The sequence below is a fragment of the Protopterus annectens genome, chromosome 3.part0 (genome assembly GCF_019279795.1).
Source record: "Protopterus annectens isolate FY-2018-M chromosome 3.part0, PAN1.0, whole genome shotgun sequence".
NCBI lineage: Eukaryota > Metazoa > Chordata > Ceratodontiformes > Protopteridae > Protopterus > Protopterus annectens.
This window is the reverse complement of record NC_056731.1, coordinates 233,244,590-233,264,317: the sequence shown is the minus strand read 5'-3', so window position 1 is coordinate 233,264,317 and position 19,728 is coordinate 233,244,590. Positions and strand designations below refer to the sequence as shown.

The following is a 19,728-nucleotide window of genomic DNA, read 5'->3' as shown; positions in this document are numbered from 1 at the left end:
GTTCTTACAAGATACAAATTGTATTTTATTTTCTTTCTTAATTATTTTGCTTTGTTGGATTAAGGTAACAATTACTATGCAATTGCTCTGACACTGAAATATAATAAAATGACAGCCATCTGCATAGCTGCATGAGAATTATATTATTATTTACATAAGAAAGAAAATGTATTTTCAGACCTGTCTCACAGTAAGAATTCTCCTTCTAGCTTACAGGAACACAACAAGGTGCAGTGTATGGTACTGTTAAATATACCTGTTTCTGTTAAAATATACCTATTTCAACAGTTGTGCTTATAAAGTCTGTCTTTAAGTTGATAAATAACATACTTACCTTATAATAGTTTAATTAATTTATACACTGTCAGAGAAAATATTAGTGTCATTGTCCAGTATTTCTGAGTTCTACTGCCCAAACAGCACATGGCACCGGTTCACACAGAAGACCTTGTCAATGGAAATTTTTTTTATAGGTTCATACACAAGTACTAGGCTAATTGCCCTTGTGGGTCATTTTATGTCTAGCCACATTCCCTTTCAAAGGTGACAATCAAACAATGTACTTTGTATCTGCGAGGTAAACAGCTTACATAAATACACATACAAATATTTCAAGCGCAGGCATTAATAACCTTCTAGCTTGCCAATATATCAAAACACTTTTTCCCATACTGTGTCCAGCCTGTTCTTTAAAATATCTAAACTAGTAATGCAATTTGATAGTCTGTTCCATGCATCAGCTACTGTCTCAGAGAACCATTTAGTACACTTCTCATTCCTACAGAACCTTCTACATAGGTTGTCTGATGATTCTATAGTACTTTTTGATAACCCCAAACATTCCCAGAGGTAGTTGTCTCTAAATACTCTATATACCTGAATAAGATCTCCTCTTAGATACAGTATCTGTAAGAGACACTGTACAAGTTTGGATATTTTAGTCTTTCATAATAACAAACTTTCACATCCATGGGTGCCCTTGGTATATTTCCATGGTACTCTTTCCAATTTACTAATGCTTGTTTTCTTATAAGGTTTCCATATTGTTATCCCATACTCAAGTTTGGGTCTAATGTAAATAACAAACAATAACTTCATCAGTTTAGATTTCCCAGACTTTATACATCTTTTTATACAGCCTATAGTTCTATAACTATCATTAACCAATTGGTTGATATGATTAGAAAAACTCATAGCTGGAGCTACCCATATACCCAGGCCCTTAAATGAATCTACAGTTTCAATCATTGTGTGCTATATTAAATATTCACCTTTTAATTTATGTCTCCCAAATCTCATATGCTTAGCTTTTGATGCATTTATCAGCATATTATTCTCTTGTACTCAAATGGTCAATAGAGTCAAGTTCTTTTGCAGGCATGCCTTATCTGCAACGAATGTAATCAGTTTACCCGATTTCAAGTCATCTGCATATAGGCTGTAGAACACCTCAGATGAAAAAGTTAGGTCTGAAAGATACAATCTAAACAAGTAAGGACAGAGCCCTGTAGGACACCCTGACTGTAACCAAGAATTTCACCTGTAACTCCTGAATGATACTTGCCATGTCCTATTTGTAAGCCATGCAGCTATCCATCTTTTCAAGAGTACATCATTACCTAGTTGTTCTAATTTATTGATCAGTGTTCTGTGTATGACCTTGTCAAATGCTGAAGTTAAATCTATATAAATTATATCACAGCACAAGTTTTCATTCATACCTGTTATTACTTTGTTATAGAACATCATGTTACAGGGGGTAATAGATCTATTTTCAACATATGCATGTTGATATATGGCTTCAAGTCCCAACCTATCCATTTCTGACAATAACATATCCAATATTACCTTCTCCATTATTTTTCCAAAACATGAAAGTAGACTTAAGGGTCTCTATGACTCTGTGTTTGTCCTACTCCTCTTTCCCTTCAAGACAGGTTTAATAAGTGCATGTCTCCAATCTTGAAGAGCCTCCCTATATTTATATGACCTAGTGAATAACAGATATAATGATACCGTAAAAGTTCTTGCTGAAGTGCTCTGAGGTCATTATTACTAATTCTGTCTACTACCAGTGCTTCCCTTGGATCCAGTTTGCAAAATTCTTTTTCAATATAATCTCATTTGATTCCAGTATCTCAGGTCACCTGATGTCACTAGGACAACTTATCACCCCCTTTATGGAGCAATTCTAGTTTGTATAATATTTTATAAATATATCTATAATCTGTTTTAGAATCTATACACAGTTTATCAATTTGCATGTCTTTATTCCTTCCACATCTTATGTATCTATTAAAAGGGTTTCCTATTATGCTTAATATCTTTATATAAATTTTCTTCATTTTTTTCTTGACTTTGTCTCACACTAAGATTAATTTGCTTTTTTTTCAGTTTTCAAAATTGTAGTTTGACTTTTCTTCCATTTATTCTATTTTTGTCTCTTGCCTTAATCGGGTATCTTCTTCTTCTTATGGAAACATATCCCACAGACGTAGTATGCCTAGATCCTGATGTTAAACATTTTTTTTTATTTTTTGCACTCAACCAATCTCTCTTTCAAAACTTTGGACATTCAGTCTGTAGTTTTTCCACTAAATGCATCACTCCAGTGAGATTTACATAGTGACTTTGTTTGCTTCCATATAATCTGTAATTCATTTTCCATGCATTGATTTACAGTTCAGTTTGGCAGAATTATCTATCACTGCACATCAAATGTGGTAAAACTTGACTTGAAGTAACAGTAAAATCTTTAGGAACACAAACAATGTCTAGCACGTTCTATTCACTGGTAGGTTTTATCACAATCTGAAGCAATTGTTGTTCCTGAATGTATATTGTGAATAATTTCCTTACTAATTCTGTTGAATCAAAATTATTCCAATCTGTTTCTAGTAAATTTAAGTCCCCAGCTAATATTATTCTTCCCTCCTGTGTTTTATGCAATAAATGTATGAATTCCTCTAGGTCAACAGCACTTTGATGGTCTATACACTGCAACAATTGTTATATGTTCCAGGGTCATCTTTAGTCACAGTTACACAGTCTATAGTATTGGTGTTATCACTTGAACATATTGTAACAAACAGAGATACTGCCAGCACGATTATCTGGAATTTTGTAAATAATTATATATAATTTGTGAGTATCAACATGATCTGTATAGGGTTCCTATCGGATAGTTGAACTTCTGTAAGTTTGAACCTCATATGGTTGAGACCATAAGTTCAAATTTGCAGAAGTTCGAGCGTTTCAGCGGAAATCTCCATAAGCAGAGTTTTCCATTTTGTTCAATGTGGGTCGATCTCAGAGTTGGTATATTTAAGTAGTGGGGGATGTGGGCGGTGCATCCCCCCATGTGGAGGGTGCAGGGGGGATTACAAGAGTTTATTTTGTTTTCTTTTTTTTTTTGTTTTTTATCCATTGTTGAAGTTTTTTAACTTTGAACAGGATGGTTCGAACATTCCGTGTTCGAAGTTATTAAACTTCAACTATGTGATATAGACCCTCTATATAAGATGCTTGCATTACAAATGTATTAGAACTGTATGTCATGTGTATATCAAACTGCTTGTACAGATGTGCGTGTTGAAAAGGGTATTTGCAAAGGTTAGTGTTTAAAATGGATCAGCAGTGTGCTCTACTGGGAAAGAACAGAAATGCACATGTACTATTGTAATTGTTTAAATGTATATATTTTAGCAGTGGAAACTGGAATTTAGGAGGTTAATTTCAGAAAAATAGCTGAAATTAAATTACTTTATGGCTACGCAATAAAAGATGGTATCTTTCAGTTTTTAGTGCAGCTAGACACAGAGTCTATGCTGAGAAGCTTTCTGTAGTGTCTTTGAAGTGAACTAATTAATACCTCTGAAAGTATGAAGGAATACCATTGTTTTATGACTTCCAGCATCTGCCAAAGATCTGAGGTCTATGTATTTTCACAGGTAGATACTAAATACTGCTAGCTTCCAACAGTGGGGGTTTCACCTGGGATAGAGTCAGATAACAAAAAGTGATGGCATTCTGCAAGCTATCTCAGCAGTAATATTTGAGATATTAATTTGAGAAATTTTAGATAGAGAGAGAGTGCATTCTGTATTCGGTGTTGGACCTGACAAGAAGACCCATTCACCATACATCTGCCTTGCTCTGTAAGTAAGTTTCTAGGGTATAGTAACTCTCTTAGACATAGTCAGGAATACGGCAAAGCTTAGTTTGGATATTTTTCTTTGTTTATTTGAGACTGTCCTGCAATGTTGTTTTAAATATTTCCTGTGATTTTGAACTCTCTTGTCACTATGATTATATAATGAGTATTTTCTTCTTCTTTTATTTATTATTAAATATATTTAAACCTTTCATTGTGGCTGATATGTCTAAAGCTATTTACGTTTTGAGAGTACTTGCATATTTATTTGGTGACACTGTGTGGGGAACTCTAATAGCCTTGCTCTTGGTCAAACTACCATTCATTTGTATTACTATAAATAACACACAATAAGATTGGGCACTCTTTGTTAAGGGCCATAAAATAGCTGCTAATGAGCTGGCCGGTGGCAGTGATAACTACCTTATACTCTGGGTAAAAGGGGGCATAGCTAGTAAACCTGTGCTAGCCTTTCCTAGGTGTATGTGTGTGTGTGTGTGTGTGTGTGTGTGTGTGTGTGTGTGTGTGTGTGTGTGTAAATCAAACCTCAAACAGTGTAAGTGGGCAGGGACATGAAGCACTGGTTGGACAGAGAGGGTTCTAGATGTCTTGGGTTGGCCACTTAGTGGAGATCTCAGCTCTATAGCTGTGCCAGTGAGGAGTCTTACTGGAAATCTGGAGAAAGAGGGAGAAACCAGCCCCAGACTGACTGTGGTCTCTGTGCTCTTAATGGAAATTGCACTTTACTGTGTGTGCACTTGTCCTTCTCCCAGTGTAAATCTCCCATTAGTGCTAGTAGTGAGGATTGAGGCTCCTGTTACTGGTCCAGTGATGGGTCATCACACATTTAATAATCACAGGTCTCATAACTATCTTTAATCCCTATCATAACACCTCCACCTGATTTTTTTGTTAGAAAGTCTATTATAGTAAGTAATAAACATTTATACCCTTACAAATGTACAGTTGTGTAGACTTGCCATAAATGTAGATGTTGGAGTGTATTTACTGTTGCAGTCATCACTTGAGGGGTTATCCCTGCTGTGGTAGCCCTTGGCTGGCCCGAATACCACAGTCAATGTTTTTCTGTGTCAGCTGCTGTTGCTTGTTGACTGATGTCAGGTCGTCAGAGCTATAAAACAAGGCAGCCAATGCCATTACATCAGTTTTTCTTGCCCTAACTTGTAAGTAGCCCAATGAAATATGGTAAAGTGGTCCTAGTGGCTAAAAGGTGCCATAAGAAGTTTATGTCCCCTAGGGAAAGAGGATATAAGTGGGAAGGAGGGAGGGAAACCAGGACTGCAACAGTGAATACATTCAATCATCTACATTTATGGTAAGTGTACACAACTGTACTATGTTCTTCGCTTTTCACTGTCGCAGTCTGTACCTGTGGGAGGATTCCCAATGCTGAGGAGAGGGGGTGGAAGGATTAGCTAGAAACCTAGGCATGGGTAAGCATACCCTGCAGAACTGCAGAGGCAAACCCTGTCCTAGCCTTAGAGGAAATAGGTAGGTGGTAATGCTTTGTAAAGGTATGGACAGAAGTCCAAGTGGCAGTTTCCAAGATGTCCCTGGTGGGAACTCCTCTGAAGAATTCTGTGAAAGTGGAGGCTGCCCTAGTGGAATGGGTATGGATAGGCTTATGGGGTGGTTTCCCATGTAATCTGTAGCAGAAATGGGTACAGTGTGATATCAATTTGGAAATGGTTTGCTTGGAAATGGGGTTCTCCTCTGCCCTGGGGCAAAGCTGACAAGAAGCTGGTCTGTTTTCCTGAAGGGTTTAGTAAGGTCTAGGTAGTATCTGAGTTGTCTGCGCATGTCTAGTGAATGCAGAATTCTTTCCGTCTTGTTTTGTGCGTTAGGGAAGAAGGTGGGTAGATGTATGGCCTGGTTGAGAGTCACATTAGATACCACCTTGGGCATGAAGGAGGGGTTAGTCCTCAGGGAGACCCTGTCTGCATGGAAAGTGATGAAGGGCTCAATGGCCATCAGTGCCTGAAGTTCTGAAACCCTTCTGGCTGAGGTGATGTAAGCAGTCTTCCAGGAGGTATTTCAGTTCTGCTGATGCAGCAGGTTCGAAGGGTGATAAGGTTAGTTTTTCCAAAACATAATTCAGGTCCCAGGCTGGTGTGGGTGGCCTTCTGGAAGGTCTGATATTAGAAGCTCCTCTGAGGAATTGTTTAATCAAAGGATGTGAGAACAGGGGCTGGTCTGTATTGAAATGAGCTGAAATGGCTGAGGTGTGGATTTTAATAGAAGAGAAGGAGAGGCCACTATTGACCAACTCCACTAGGTAGTCCAGGATAAGAGGGATGGAAGGTTGTGAGGAACTGCCCTCAGGAGCATAATCTTTTCCATTTCCCTGCATAAGATTTTCTGGTGCTGGGCCTTCTGGCCTCTGTGATAATGTCTAGGACCTGTTTGCTTAACAGGGGTACTTGTTTGCTTTTAGAGCATTAGCCATGCTGACAGTTTGAGAGTCTGCAAGTCTGAGTGTAGCATTCCCCCCACACCTGAGTCAAGAGGTCTGAAGTTAGGGGAAGCTGCCTGGGAATATGTGATGTCAGGCTGCACAGTAAGGGGTAACAATGCTTTCTCAGACAATCTGGAGCAATGAGGATGGCCTTTGGTCTCTCCTCCCTTATCTTGATTAGTACCTTGGGAATAAGAGGCAGAGGAGGGAATGCATACACAAAGAGGGAATTCCAGGGGAAGGTCAAGGTATCCACCTTCCATGCTAGGTGGTGATACTCCCTGGTACAGAAGTTTTTTTTTTTAGCTGGTGGTTGAGGTGAGAAGCAAAGAGATCCACCTCCGGAGTTCTCCACTCCTGAGTGACTTGCAAAAGGATTTTTATGTGGAGCTGCCATTCATGGGAGTCCAGTAAGTTTATGCTTAAGTGGTCTTCCAGGGTGTTGTTGATCCCTGGTAGCTATTGGGCTATTAGGTGTAACCCCATGGAGGAGGCAGTCAGCCAGAGGTTCATGGCTAGCCTGCACAGAGGGTAAAATTGGGTCCCTCCCTGTTTGTTGCCTGTTTTGATAAAGAGAACCCCTGGCCTGAAATAGGGTTTGAAGGATGTCAGAGCCTTTTTTCCTGCCATCATTTCCTTCTGGTTGATGTGTAAGGGAAGGTGCTGGGCATCTCAAAGACCTTGGGTGCACCTGCCTGCTAGGTGAGTGCCCCAAGCAATGTCTGGGTTATCGGTGGTGATGGTCTGCCCAGTAGGGCGGAGGATGAAGGGAAGCCCCTTGTTCTTAGAACAGGCCCCTGCCCACCAGAGAAACTTGGCCCTTATACAGGGGATCAGAGAGAGAGAGAGGTCTCTAGAGGTTGAGCGTGCTGACACCAAAGGATGCAACATGACATGTACCCCAGGGCTTGCAGGAACTTCATCGCCATGAGGTGACTTCTGAAAGCCAGCTGGGGAAAGTAGAGAGGCAGGAAGCTCTGCTTTTCTGGGGATGGGAAGGCCATTTGGGATGCTGTGCCCAGCAGTGCTCCCAGGAAAATTATCCTCGTGGAGGGTGTTTGCTTTGATTTCTTCTCATTGATGGTGAACCCTAAGGAAGTTAGGAGGATTTTGACAAAGAGGAGGTCCAGGACCAGCTTTTCTTTGCTCTCTGCCTGAATGAGACAGTCAGCCAGATAAGGGTAAATCTGTATATTTCTCTGTCGGAAAAATGCTATGTCCGGGGCTAAAGCATTTGGTGAATATCCTGGATAAGCCAAAAGGTAACGCGGAAAACAGAACGTGTTGTGCGCTTGCTCTGAAGTGCAGGAATGTCCTGCAAGATTCCTTTATGGGGATGTGGAGGTAGGCATATTTTAGGTCTAGATTCACTAACCAGGAATTTGTTTTGTCAGCATAGGCAGCAGCTGCTGAAAAGTTAGCACTTTGGACTTGGGGTCCACCAGGGAGGTGTTCAGAATGGATAGATCCAGGATAGGGTGCCAAGTGCCCTCTTTTCTCGGAACAAGAAATAGTCTGGAATAAAAGCCTTTGCCTGTTTTATCGGTGGGAACAGGTTTTACTGCTCCCTGGGATATTAGAGTTTGGACTTGTTTCAATGCCTCTGCCCACTGATTTGGAGGTAAGTCTGGGTACCCTCTTGGAATTGGGAGTGCGTTGAAAATGAATTTGTATCTCTGAAAAAAGATCTTTAAGACCCATTGGTCCTTTGTTACAGAAAGCCAGTTTTCTTTGTAGAGGGAGAGCCTTCCTCCTAGCTTTTGTTGAGTGAAAAGAAGGCGGGGGGGAGAGGGAGTAATTGCAAGTTTTTACCATAGGAGGATGGCTTAGAACTCCCTGCCTTTGGGGCAGATGTAGTCCACTGTTTGGTTCTCTGCTGTCCCTGGGATAGGGGACCGGGTGGTCTGTCCCTGAGGGGGCTTATCTTGCCCTTGTCCGCTAGGTGCAGGAAAGGACCAATGCTTAGAGGGACAACTCCTGCTGAACCTAGGAGGTTGAACCTGAAAGAAATCTTTTACTGTTTGCACAGATTTTGCTTTGTCTTCAATCATTTTAAGCACCTCTTCTGCTTTTACTCCAAACAAGTGGTCCTTATCCAAGGGTGCATCAATTAACTTAGACATGAAATGATCAGGGAGAGGTTGTTCCTTCAACCATGCATGTCTCCTAATGACAGATCCTGACATTGCTGCCCTGCTTGAGGCTTCTAGGACATTATATCCACACTGCAATGAGTGTTTGACCACTTGACAAGTAGACTGCAGTAAATCAGCTAACTCTTTCGAATTGGCACAGTCAGGAAAAGTAGAAATCGTTTTGCTTTAATAGTTCCAAAGTGTGTTGTTGATATTTTAACATATCAAAATGACAGCTGAGTGCTCTGATAGCTAAGGTTGCAGAGGTGTATACTTTTTTTACCCAATCTGTCCAGAGCTCTGGAATCCTTGTCAGAAGGAATAGGATTCTTTACAGAACTAACCTTAGCTCCTTTAGGTCCCAGTGTAATGAGCTCTGGGGTCTGCAGCAGGATTTCTGTACAGGTATCTGTGAGAATCTGGTACTCAGGTTTACTGGGAGCAGGTGGGAGGGCATCAGAGGCTAAGCTGGATTCATGGAAAACATCATCCACCACTTCTAAGATAGGGGAGTGGCCAGGGGTCTGTGCTGGGGCAGGTCTAGAAACTCTCTCAGTCTTTTCTTAGACTGAGGGAAGTCCTGAGATTCCCAGGGGAAATGTTCCCCGAGTGTGTGAAGGGTTTCCCCAAAGGAAAGTTCTTCTGGTGGGGAGGCAAAAGGAAAAGATTCTTCTGCATCTGAATCCTCATAAGCAGTTAGAGGTCATTGCTCCTCTTCAGAATCTGAATAATCAGATTCCTCAAAATCCTGCTCTCATTATTTCAGGAGAAGGGTGTCTTTTCCTTTTAGAAGTTGTGACCTGACTACCCCTGATAAGGGGGATAAGATCCTTCGCCATCTTAAGCATTTGGGCTTGGAGTGGTAGAGTAAGATGGTGGCTAGAGGTAGATTTTCTATGAGTGGCCTGGCTTCTAGGCCTAAGAGCATCCATCGGTCTGAGAGAAACAGTAGTTGGATGAGAAGATGTCATTTTTTGTCTAGAATCGGTAGTGCGAAAGGCCTCCTCAGAAGTCGGTGCCTGTGTCGTGGCTCTGGACCCAACCGAGGCAGAGACAACCAAAGGCACAGAAGATGAAGAAGATTTCTGCGGCACACCAGACTCCGAAAGGGTCTTTGTAGAGGCCTGCATAGATATCTTATCAGGTGTCAGGGGCTGCGAAAGCACCTCACTGAATTCCAGAGAACTGATGACCTGCTTAGCGGTAGCATTGTTGGAAGGCTTAGTCTTGTGTGGTTTGTCTCTATCTTTATTTCTATGTTTTTTCGGAATATCTATAGTTGGCTGATGGACATCATTTTGGAATGCGAAGACAGAAGATGAAAATTCCCGTCTACAATAAGAGCTCTACAAAGAATGGTTCTCGCATTAAAGAGGGCACAGAACTGGCAATGGAGGACATGTTATGGTCTGGGCCTAAACAAGTGACACAGTATGAATGGAAGTCTTGGTGTGGGATCTGCTTTCCACAGGTGAGATGATTGTTAACTTTTTTGGACATCAGTTAGTGCAACAAAAAAAGCTCCCCAACGGGGTACTTAGCTTTAGATGTTTTCAGCTGTAATTCAAACTCTGGTAGTGACCGATCAGCACACTTGCGAACTGCTTCTGTTACGGTATCCACAGCAAGAAAGACTGATGTAATGGTGTCGGCAGCCTTGCTTTATAGCACTGATGACCTAACGTCAGTCAACAAGCGACAACAGCTGACGCAGAAAAACATTGACTCTTGTATTCGGGCCAGCCGAGGGCTACCACAGCAGGGATAACCCCTCAGGTGATGACTGCAACAGTGAAACACGAAGAACATCTCATTTCCAGTCATTCTTCTTTAACTGTTTCACAAAAAATAACAATCTTGTGGTAATGTAGCAAATTTTCCAATAAAAAACTATTATTAATGCTCCTAGCATTAACAATTATCAGAGATGTATCAAATGTTGCTATTTGTTAACTGTTCGACCTGGCAAAAATCCTACTTGGTGTTTGTCAAATATTGCAAAATATCTGCTGCAAAAATTCTCTTCCATGATCTTGACAAATGCAAGCCATCCTGTCTGAATACATGTGTGACCAAAACTAGGCTTGGATGCTCTACACATTACCATTTTTTCCATGCACATATCCGGTTTCCTCCCACATTCCAAAAACATGCAGTAAGTGAATTGGACATTCTAAATTGCCTGTAGGTGCAAGTAGGTATGCAAGTGCATGGTGCTGATGAATTACCATGGCAGGGCTAGCCAATCAGTGGTGTAAACGTTGGCTCGTGAGATCATTTGTACAGACATGAATGAAAACAGATCCATACTTCCTTAGATTAAGGCATTCCAAGGCTTGTCTCACATCTTCTATTTTTGCTCCTGGCAAGCATAACACTATTCAATGATCATCATCTTCTTTGGATATAAAATATAAGTATCAGTTCCTCTAATAATTGAATCTCTAATTACAGGAATATATTTTCTGACCAGATCTGAAGAATCTTCAACTTCTAATACAGTAATGTCTGGTCTATCAGTTGCTACAAAGGAATGATCTTCATCACCATTAGTCTTATTAATCCCCACTGTTTTCACTGCACATTAAATTTGCATTAAATTCTCATCCAGCTGGTTTGGTACATCCACAGCTTGAGCCATGTAGTCAACATCTGTCTTTCTCTTATTTTTTTTACAGTGTAATGTTCTTCAATCCTTTCATGTTTAGTTTTGATTTCTTCCTTTTCACCTGCCCCTTGCCTCTTTTTTTCTACCTTCTCTTTTGGAAAAGTTATGCCTTTTTCTATAGAATGAAGGTTTTCCGATAGAAAATGTTATCATTCCTTGTAATCTGTGTGTTACACAGGGGTGGCTCGTGGCATAGGGCTGCCGGACTGCAACCCCCTCAAAAATAAAAAAAGAAAGAAAAAAAAAATAAAAAAAAATATTTTTTTAAAATTCGCGGACTTCGCGCATGCGCATAGACCGAGTCCCGACTTATCGGTCTATGCGCATGCTCAAGGCAGCCCGGCCGTCCCCATAGGGGGACACAAGGAGCGTCTGTGCACTTTTACAGTGCACAGACCCGCCAGGATTATGGGACGCGTCCGGACTGCAAGAGGAGCAGCAGGGACTCGGGACAGAGCCTTAGGGATCTCGTCGGCGTCGGGAAGGAGCATTTGGATCTCGCGGGTCTTCAGTATTGCGCGGGAAGGATGTATGTACGGACGTTAACTCTGGATGTATTCATTCAGGTAAGGTGCCTTTTAATTTACAATGTTTATTTTTATTGAGTTTGTGCTTTTTATTTGTGTATGGTGCTTGCTTTACTGGAGTTTGTGTATGGTGCTTGTGCTTTACTGGAGTTTGTGTATGGTGCTTGTGCTTTACTGGAGTTTGTGTATGGTGCTTGTGCTTTACTGGAGTTTGTGTATGGTGCTTGTGCTTTACTGGAGTTTGTGTATGGTGCTTGTGCTTTACTGGAGTTTGTGTATGGTGCTTGTGCTTTACTGGAGTTTGTGTATGGTGCTTGTGCTTTACTGGAGTTTGTGTATGGTGCTTGTGCTTTACTGGAGTTTGTGTATGGTGCTTGTGCTTTACTGGAGTTTGTGTATGGTGCTTGTGCTTTACTGGAGTTTGTGTATGGTGCTTGTGCTTTACTGGAGTGTGTGTGTGTGTGTGTGTGTGTGTGTGTGTGTGTGTGTGTGTGTGTGTGTGTGTGTGTGTGTGAATGCCCCAGGTGCTTATGGTGGTGTGGTAGGGAATGCCTCAGGCTTGAACCCTGTACCCTGTATGCAGGTGTTAAAGACTTGAGTTCCCTACGCACCACCATTTGTAAAAAAATTTCAGATTTTTACCTCATATTCGATCTGATCTGTTCCTCATAATATCTGTGGTTTGTAAATGTTGCAATGCTTGATATTTGATGGTGTAGTAGTAGCATTGTTGCCTCACAGCTGCAGGTTCTTGGGTTTGATTCTTGGCTGGGGTTCCTTCTTTGTGGGGTCTGTATCTTCTCCCTGTGTTTGTGTGGGTTTGCTTTTGTGCCCTCCCATGTTACAAAGACATGTCTGCATTATTTCTTCCTGGGCCTCTGCTGAAAATTGTTTATTTGTTCCAAGTCAGACTGTCCTGATTAAAAAATGTTAAATAAAATTGACAGGCATTTGAATTTCAGACTTAAGGGTTTCTGAATGTTTAATTCCTTGCGTATTTGATGGTGCAGTGGTAGTATTGTTGCCTCACAGCTATAGGTTTTCTGGTTTGATTCTTGGTTGGGGTGGCTTCTGTGTGGAGTCTGCATCTCCTCCATGTGTTTGTGTGGATTTGCTTTGGTGCCCTGCCATTTTACAAAGACGTGTCTGCAGTTTTAATCCCTGCTGAAAATTGGTTTTGTTCTGTCCGCAGTAAAATTGACAGGCATTTGAATTTCAGACTTCAGGTTTCTGAATGTTTAATTCCTTGCATAATTGATGGTGCGGTGGTAGTATTGTTGCCTCACAGCTATAGGTTTTCTGGTTTGATTCTTGGTTGGGGTGGCTTCTGTTTGGAGTCTGCATCTCCTGCCTGTGTTTGTGTGGATTTGCTCTGGTGCCCTGCCATTTTACAAAGATGTGTCTGCAGTTTTAATCCCTCGTCTCTGCTGAAAATTGTTTTTGTTCTGTCCGCAGTAAAATTGACAGGCATTTGAATTTCAGACTTCAGGTTTCTGAATGTTTAATTCCTTGTATAATTGATGGTGCAGTGATAGTATTGTTACCTCACAACTATAGGTTTTCTGGTTTGATTCTTGGTTGGGGTGGCTTCTGTCTGCATCTCCTCCCTGTATTTGTGTGGATTTGCTCTGGTGCCCTGCCATTTTACAAAGACGTGTCTGCAGTATTAATCCTTGCATCTCTGCTGAAAATTGTTTTTGTTCTGTCCGCAGTAAAATTGACAGGCATTTGAATTTCAGACTTCAGGTTTCTGAATGTTTATTTCCTTGCAGATTTGATGGTGCAGTGGTAGTATTGCTGCCTCACAGCTATAGGTTTTCTGGTTTGATTCTTGGTTGGGGTGGCTTCTTTGTGGAGTCTGCATCTCCTCTCTGTGTTTGTGTGGATTTGCTCTGATGCCCTGCCATTTTACAAAGACGTGTCTGCAGTATTAATCCCTCGTCTCTGCTGAAAATTGTTTTGTTCTGTCCGCAGTAAAATTGACCGGCATTTGAATTTCAAACTTCATGTTCTTCAGAATACATAGTAGCACAACCTTTTTTTCTAGCAATTTTCTAAGTTTATAAGATGAATATTTTAAATTTGTCCCTATTTTTGGGACTGTATTCCCCATTATTGGCTTCGTCCAGGTTTTGTGCTAAGGTTGACAGCTATGGCAAGAACTGAATTCACTGAATATGGACTGTAGAATTGTGCATATTTACTGATAAAGGTGCACTGTAGAATTGTGCATATTTACTGATAATGGTGGACTGTAGAATTGTGCATATTTACTAATAATGGTGGACTGTGGAATTGTGCATATTTACTAATAATGGTGGACTGTAGAATTGTGTATATTTACTAATAATGGTGGACTGTGGAAGTCTGAGTAGACTTTTTATGATAAATGTTCTCAACTGGGCAGTTTTGCCATTATGGGTGCATATGTTTTGTTTCATTGCTTACTGGAAAAATGTTCAAAACAAATTTAAAACACCCTCTAACAAGTGTACTGTATTGTACAAGGAATATAATTTTAGTACAATGAGGAAGGTGTATCAAAGAGCACATGTATGTTTCATATGCAAGGGGCCTATGATTGAAAACAGCCCAAAATTAATCTTTATCTGCCACTGGCAAAATGTATTTTCTTTGAATGTGGGTTTCAATGCTGTTTCAATGAATGTGAGTTTCAAGGGCAGAGAAGTTTTAATGCTAAGTTTTCATTGTGAGACTGCATTGCTTTGTTTAACAGATGACTTAATGTTTGTGCTGTAAAATACAAAATAAAACTTTCAAATGAAGTCCAATCATTGAAGTAAAGCAGTATGCACATTAGTGTTTATGGTAAATGGAGTGAAATAGCCAAGTAATGGTTAATTGGAATGGCTGCAGAGGCTCCAGTTCAACCATTATTTTGTCAGGGGAAGGGCAGCAAACTCAGACAGGCCCAGCTGAACTATACCTCCCAACTGTCCAGATTTTCAAAGAATGAATAGATTTTTGCTTCTTATTTTTGGTTTGTTGTTCATAAAATTTGTAGTTTTAATTCCTAAATGATTTGCCAGAAGTCACTAAATAATAAGTTTCAGACTTCATAACCTTCATAAAAATGCATGTTAAAGTAAGAGCCGTTCTATCAACTGTCTCAATTTATACAAGAGCAATTTTAGTACTGTTTATATGTGCCCCAATATATTTGGCCTTGTTCAGATTTACTGCATTAACAGGTTGAGAGGTACATGCAAATAAATTGCTTTATAGAATTAGGCATAGCCAACCTCTCAACTGTCCCCAATTTTGGCTCAAAATGTTGCTCTTCCCCTAATAATCCCTCCATAAAATAGCAATTTTGGAAGAAAACATGGAGGGTTTACAATTAAGAAATAACTGTAATAATCAAAGTTATAGATTACTTGAAATGCATGTAGATTCTTTTATTTTGTCAGCTGCTCAATGTAGCAGTACTAATATTAAAGTGTCCCTTCTTTGACAGGTAGAAGCTGTATTGTGTGTCTATTTTATATTTTGCATCACATTTTTGGTCCATTTTTCATAAAATTGTGTTTTTGGCAAATTAGTGACAAATCACTAAAGACTGAAGTTAGAAAATGACAGACATTTGAGTTTCAGATTTTATACCCTTCAGAAAATTCATACTAATGCAAGACCTATTCTATTATCTTTCTAAGTTTATTAGAGCAATATTTAAAAATTGTCCTTATTGTTGTGCCTTTGTCCCACTTCTGTGTATGGCTTTGTCCAGATTTCTTGCTCTTGAAGTTGAGAGGTATGACAAATGTGTCAGGGCCATCACAGTCAGCCAGAGAGATTTCAAATTGTGACATGCTTGTTGCACCCCACTCCCCATGTAGTGACTCTGGATGTGTCAAAGCAAGGCAAGGAGTAGTTGTATCTACCTTGGATGGGGAGGACACACTGCATAAGTACTACAGTGGCTTTTCATCTGTCCTTGATTTTGCAGAATGGTCTGGTTTCTGTCATATTTTTGTACTGTTGATTTATGCTTATTACTCAAAGTGCCTGTTGCTCTGTGTTTAAGTAGCAATGCTTTAATGACCATAAGGTAAGCTTGTCTGACATCGTAAGATGCAAGTAAGCTTTAATAAGCATACTGTTAAAGAATTGCCAACATTGAAAGCCTTTCTGTTGTTGCCATGCAGAGAATACTTGACTAGATAATGTATAAGCCTTGGGTATTAAAGGACAGGATTCCATTATTTTAAAAAGCTCATTACACTTGTTGGAGACTTCCAGTCATCTCTACAGGCTTTACCCGTAAACTAAACAGAATGCCAATCATGTGTGGTCCATAACCTGTACAGTAATCCTTTAAGCAATGTATCTTGAGCTTGTTTCTTGTTTGCTTTTCATTTTTTACTTTTATCATGTTTTCCCCATGAAACAAGTTGTCAGGCAGCAGGTCTTTTTTTGGATAAGAAACATTTTTACAAGTGGGGGCATCACATAGATTTCTACTTTCAGCATGTTGCTTGGTACTTTAATAAAGCTGAATATATTATAATTAGAACTGCAGTGCAAGGAGAAGTGGTTTGAGTTGAGTGCTTCTGGTTTTTCTTATACTTGATTTTGACTGGCATTCCAGTAATGTATTTAAAAAGTAATTTATTTTTTCATGCCTCACAACCTTTTGTTTCCATCTAGATATTAAGTAAGCTGTCATGCAGCCAATGCATTGAAATATTTTTATTCTTCTACACTTATTTTTGTCTTGATTGGACTTTCATAATGATGGTTTGCCACCCAGGGCAGCGTATTTAATTAAAGTTAGTTTTTTTGTGGTTTTGTGCATAGCTCCTCCCCTTTATGGTTGACCACACCCCTTCCCTTTGATCCCGCCCATTCAGCGTCTCCTGCAGCCCCCCTGTGATTTGAAGTCACCAGCCGCCACTGGTGTTACATAAAGCAGTGTCCTGTTTAGTATGTATTCTCTTTACTTTTACAGACATTTATCAGTTTCTTTTTCTTCCTTGTTGTTTGTTGTGAACTTCTTCCTTTCTTTATTTTTTATTTCCTTCTAAACACTCTAAATCCTCAGATTGCTGAATATTTGCATCCGGAATTCCAGAGTTGTCAGGGGCATTGTATTGTTTCATAGGGGTTGAACGATCTTTACAGACAACAGACACATAATTTCCTAAATGTGTTCCATTTGTTCTTTGCCTAACATTATTTAGTTCACCAGTCCAGTCATTAATATATGTAACAACAGTTCTCCAAGATGTGCCAATTGTACAAGTGCAATCATCATTATTAAGTCTAGATTTAATTTTAATAATGGTAAGCAAATCACCCAACTTTTTTAACAATTATGCCAACCCATAACCCCATTTTTGAAATACAAAGAAGTACAGCATGTTAGATTATACTTGTTGTGGTCACACCGTCTAATTTTTCACTAGACTTCTGTTAAAGAATTACATTAAACTTATTTTCTAAGATCTCTTAGATTTATAGCTGGGTTGTTGTACAATAATTTATAACACATGTTAGTACTATATCATGCTTTTACTAAATTAGTGCCCTATCAAAACTTTAAGACTCAAAACCACAAGACTTAAAAAGACAAAAAAGTAAATATGATTCTTATAAAACATAGTGAAGTTTAAAAATCCATTATAGACATTAAAAACATAACCCGTCACTGCTCTGTTATTCTCACTATATTTTCCTGACTATGTAATATTATTTGTACATGCTGAATTTGAGACCACTGTACCTCACAAAATTGAAATTCTCCAAGATGCTGTAATTTCAAACTGAATGCATAGTTCCTCTGATCTCATTTAAATGTTCACTTTTCAGTGGTGTGCACTTACCTTCCTTGAACTTTTAATGGGAAAACTACTAAATGGTATGAAATAAACTACTAAGCTAACGACTAAAGTGCATTCACAGAAATTGTTACTAATATTTTCTTTTAACACATTTCACACAAAACATTCAATTTAGAATTTACAAAATGCACCTAAAGATGCCATGCAAATCAGAAATTTAAAAATAAAACTAAAGAAACTATGTAGGTGCAGAAATTAACAACACGTACTTCTGAGTTCAGTTCTTGTTTCCTGATTCTGTGTGGAACTTCATATTCTTTAATCTGCTGTTTTGTAAGTCCTGCAAGTTTTTCTGCCAGTTCCCTCCAGTGAACTCCCAGCTGTACAGCAGTAGACAAGACAATTACATCTTGGGTGATCTGTGCCACAGTCCCCTGACAGTTAATCTTCAAAAGACCCTAAAGAAATTGCAGAAAGGGTTTCAAATGTGTAATGTATAAGTTTTGTGAAAAGAAAAAATGGTCTTAAAAATCTAAAGACTGATAAAAATTACACAACTGATTTACACAATTTATATATTGGCAATTTACATCTATAGTTAGCAGACAGTACTTAGTCATAGGAAAAACAATAACTATATAAGGTAATCTTATGTAAACAGATATTGTATGGCAAACCTGATTGCAGTGTTAAAATAATAGAAAATGTCTTTCAGGTCCAAGAGACAATAATTAGAAAACATCTAAATAAAGATTTAAAAAAGCATACACTACTAATTAATGAGAAATTTACATCACGCTCTCTGCAAAAATGTGTACAATAACTTTGTTGTCCAGTTTAAACAAAAAGATTACATTACTATTGTATAACAGTATCCAAAGCATTCTATGGCATTTTATCAAAAGGTATTAAGCATTAATACTTATTTTAATGAGGCTGCCATACATACCAAGTTCCCAGAATGGTTGTAATTGCCCATAGGAGAAGGAAAAAAATAAAGAATGATGCACTTGCAAGCATGATTTATATAAAAATTATGCCAGCTCTACTGACACGGAGGAATAAAACTTGTTTTATTTGTTTCACTCCTCCTCCTCCTCTTGGCCATTGAGCCTGTGACATCCCCACTTTGGGCTAGAAATCAAGAAGCCTGAATCCTCACAACTTTCACTGGAGAGGGATGTTCACTTGGAATGCAAATGGATACACTCTGTATTTCCAGATGCAGACCTCTCTGCATTAAGCACAGTTTCCCTTAAGAGCAACCAGGGAACATGCTCGGTCAGGGGGCTGGCTCCTCTCTATACTTGTCCAGAATGCCAATGAGGCTCACATTAGCATAGCTTAGAGTTGAGTCTTTAGCTGGGGTTCCAAGCTAATCCCTCCCACACCCTCTCTGTGAAACCAGTGCTTTGTGTCCCTGCTCCAAGCAGCTGACACACACACTCAACATTTGATTTGTACACACACACACACACACACACACACACACACACACACACACACACACACACACACACACACACACACACATACTAGTGAAAGGCTGGCTCAGATCCACCTGGTGTGCCCCCTTCTGCCCAGACTATAAGGAAGTTATCACTGGCACCAGAATCCCTGCCAGCTACTGCAAGGCTCTTACAAAGGTACCCAATTATACTGAATGAAATTAGTATTAATACAAATGGTAATGTTGACCAAACAGAAAGGCTTTCAGGAGTGGCCACAGATATCACCAAATAAATATATGCAAATACTCTCAAAATCTGAATATATTCTAAAAAGGACAATCCACAATTAAAAGTTTAAATATATTTAATAATAAATAATAAAAGAACAAGAAATACTAAATATCTATTTACAGTAAACACCAGAATTTTAGCCACAGGAAATATTGAAAATAACACAGCTGAGTAGATTAACACAGTTATAGGAAACAGTACTTCTAATTGTACTATATTTTTCTGA

General features: G+C 39.3%; 1 protein-coding gene across 8 annotated transcripts in view; it reads right to left on the bottom strand.

Annotated features, from left to right (window-relative positions):
- The window catches only part of MACC1 (MET transcriptional regulator MACC1), a 501,067-nt gene that overhangs the window by 46,383 nt on the left and 434,956 nt on the right, over nt 1-19,728 (bottom strand). For all 8 annotated transcript variants that reach the window (XM_044064707.1, XM_044064711.1, XM_044064709.1 and 5 more), the window contains one exon: nt 18,030-18,218. In XM_044064707.1, the coding sequence (XP_043920642.1) occupies nt 18,030-18,218 (189 nt within the window). The remainder of the gene's footprint in view (nt 1-18,029; nt 18,219-19,728) is intronic.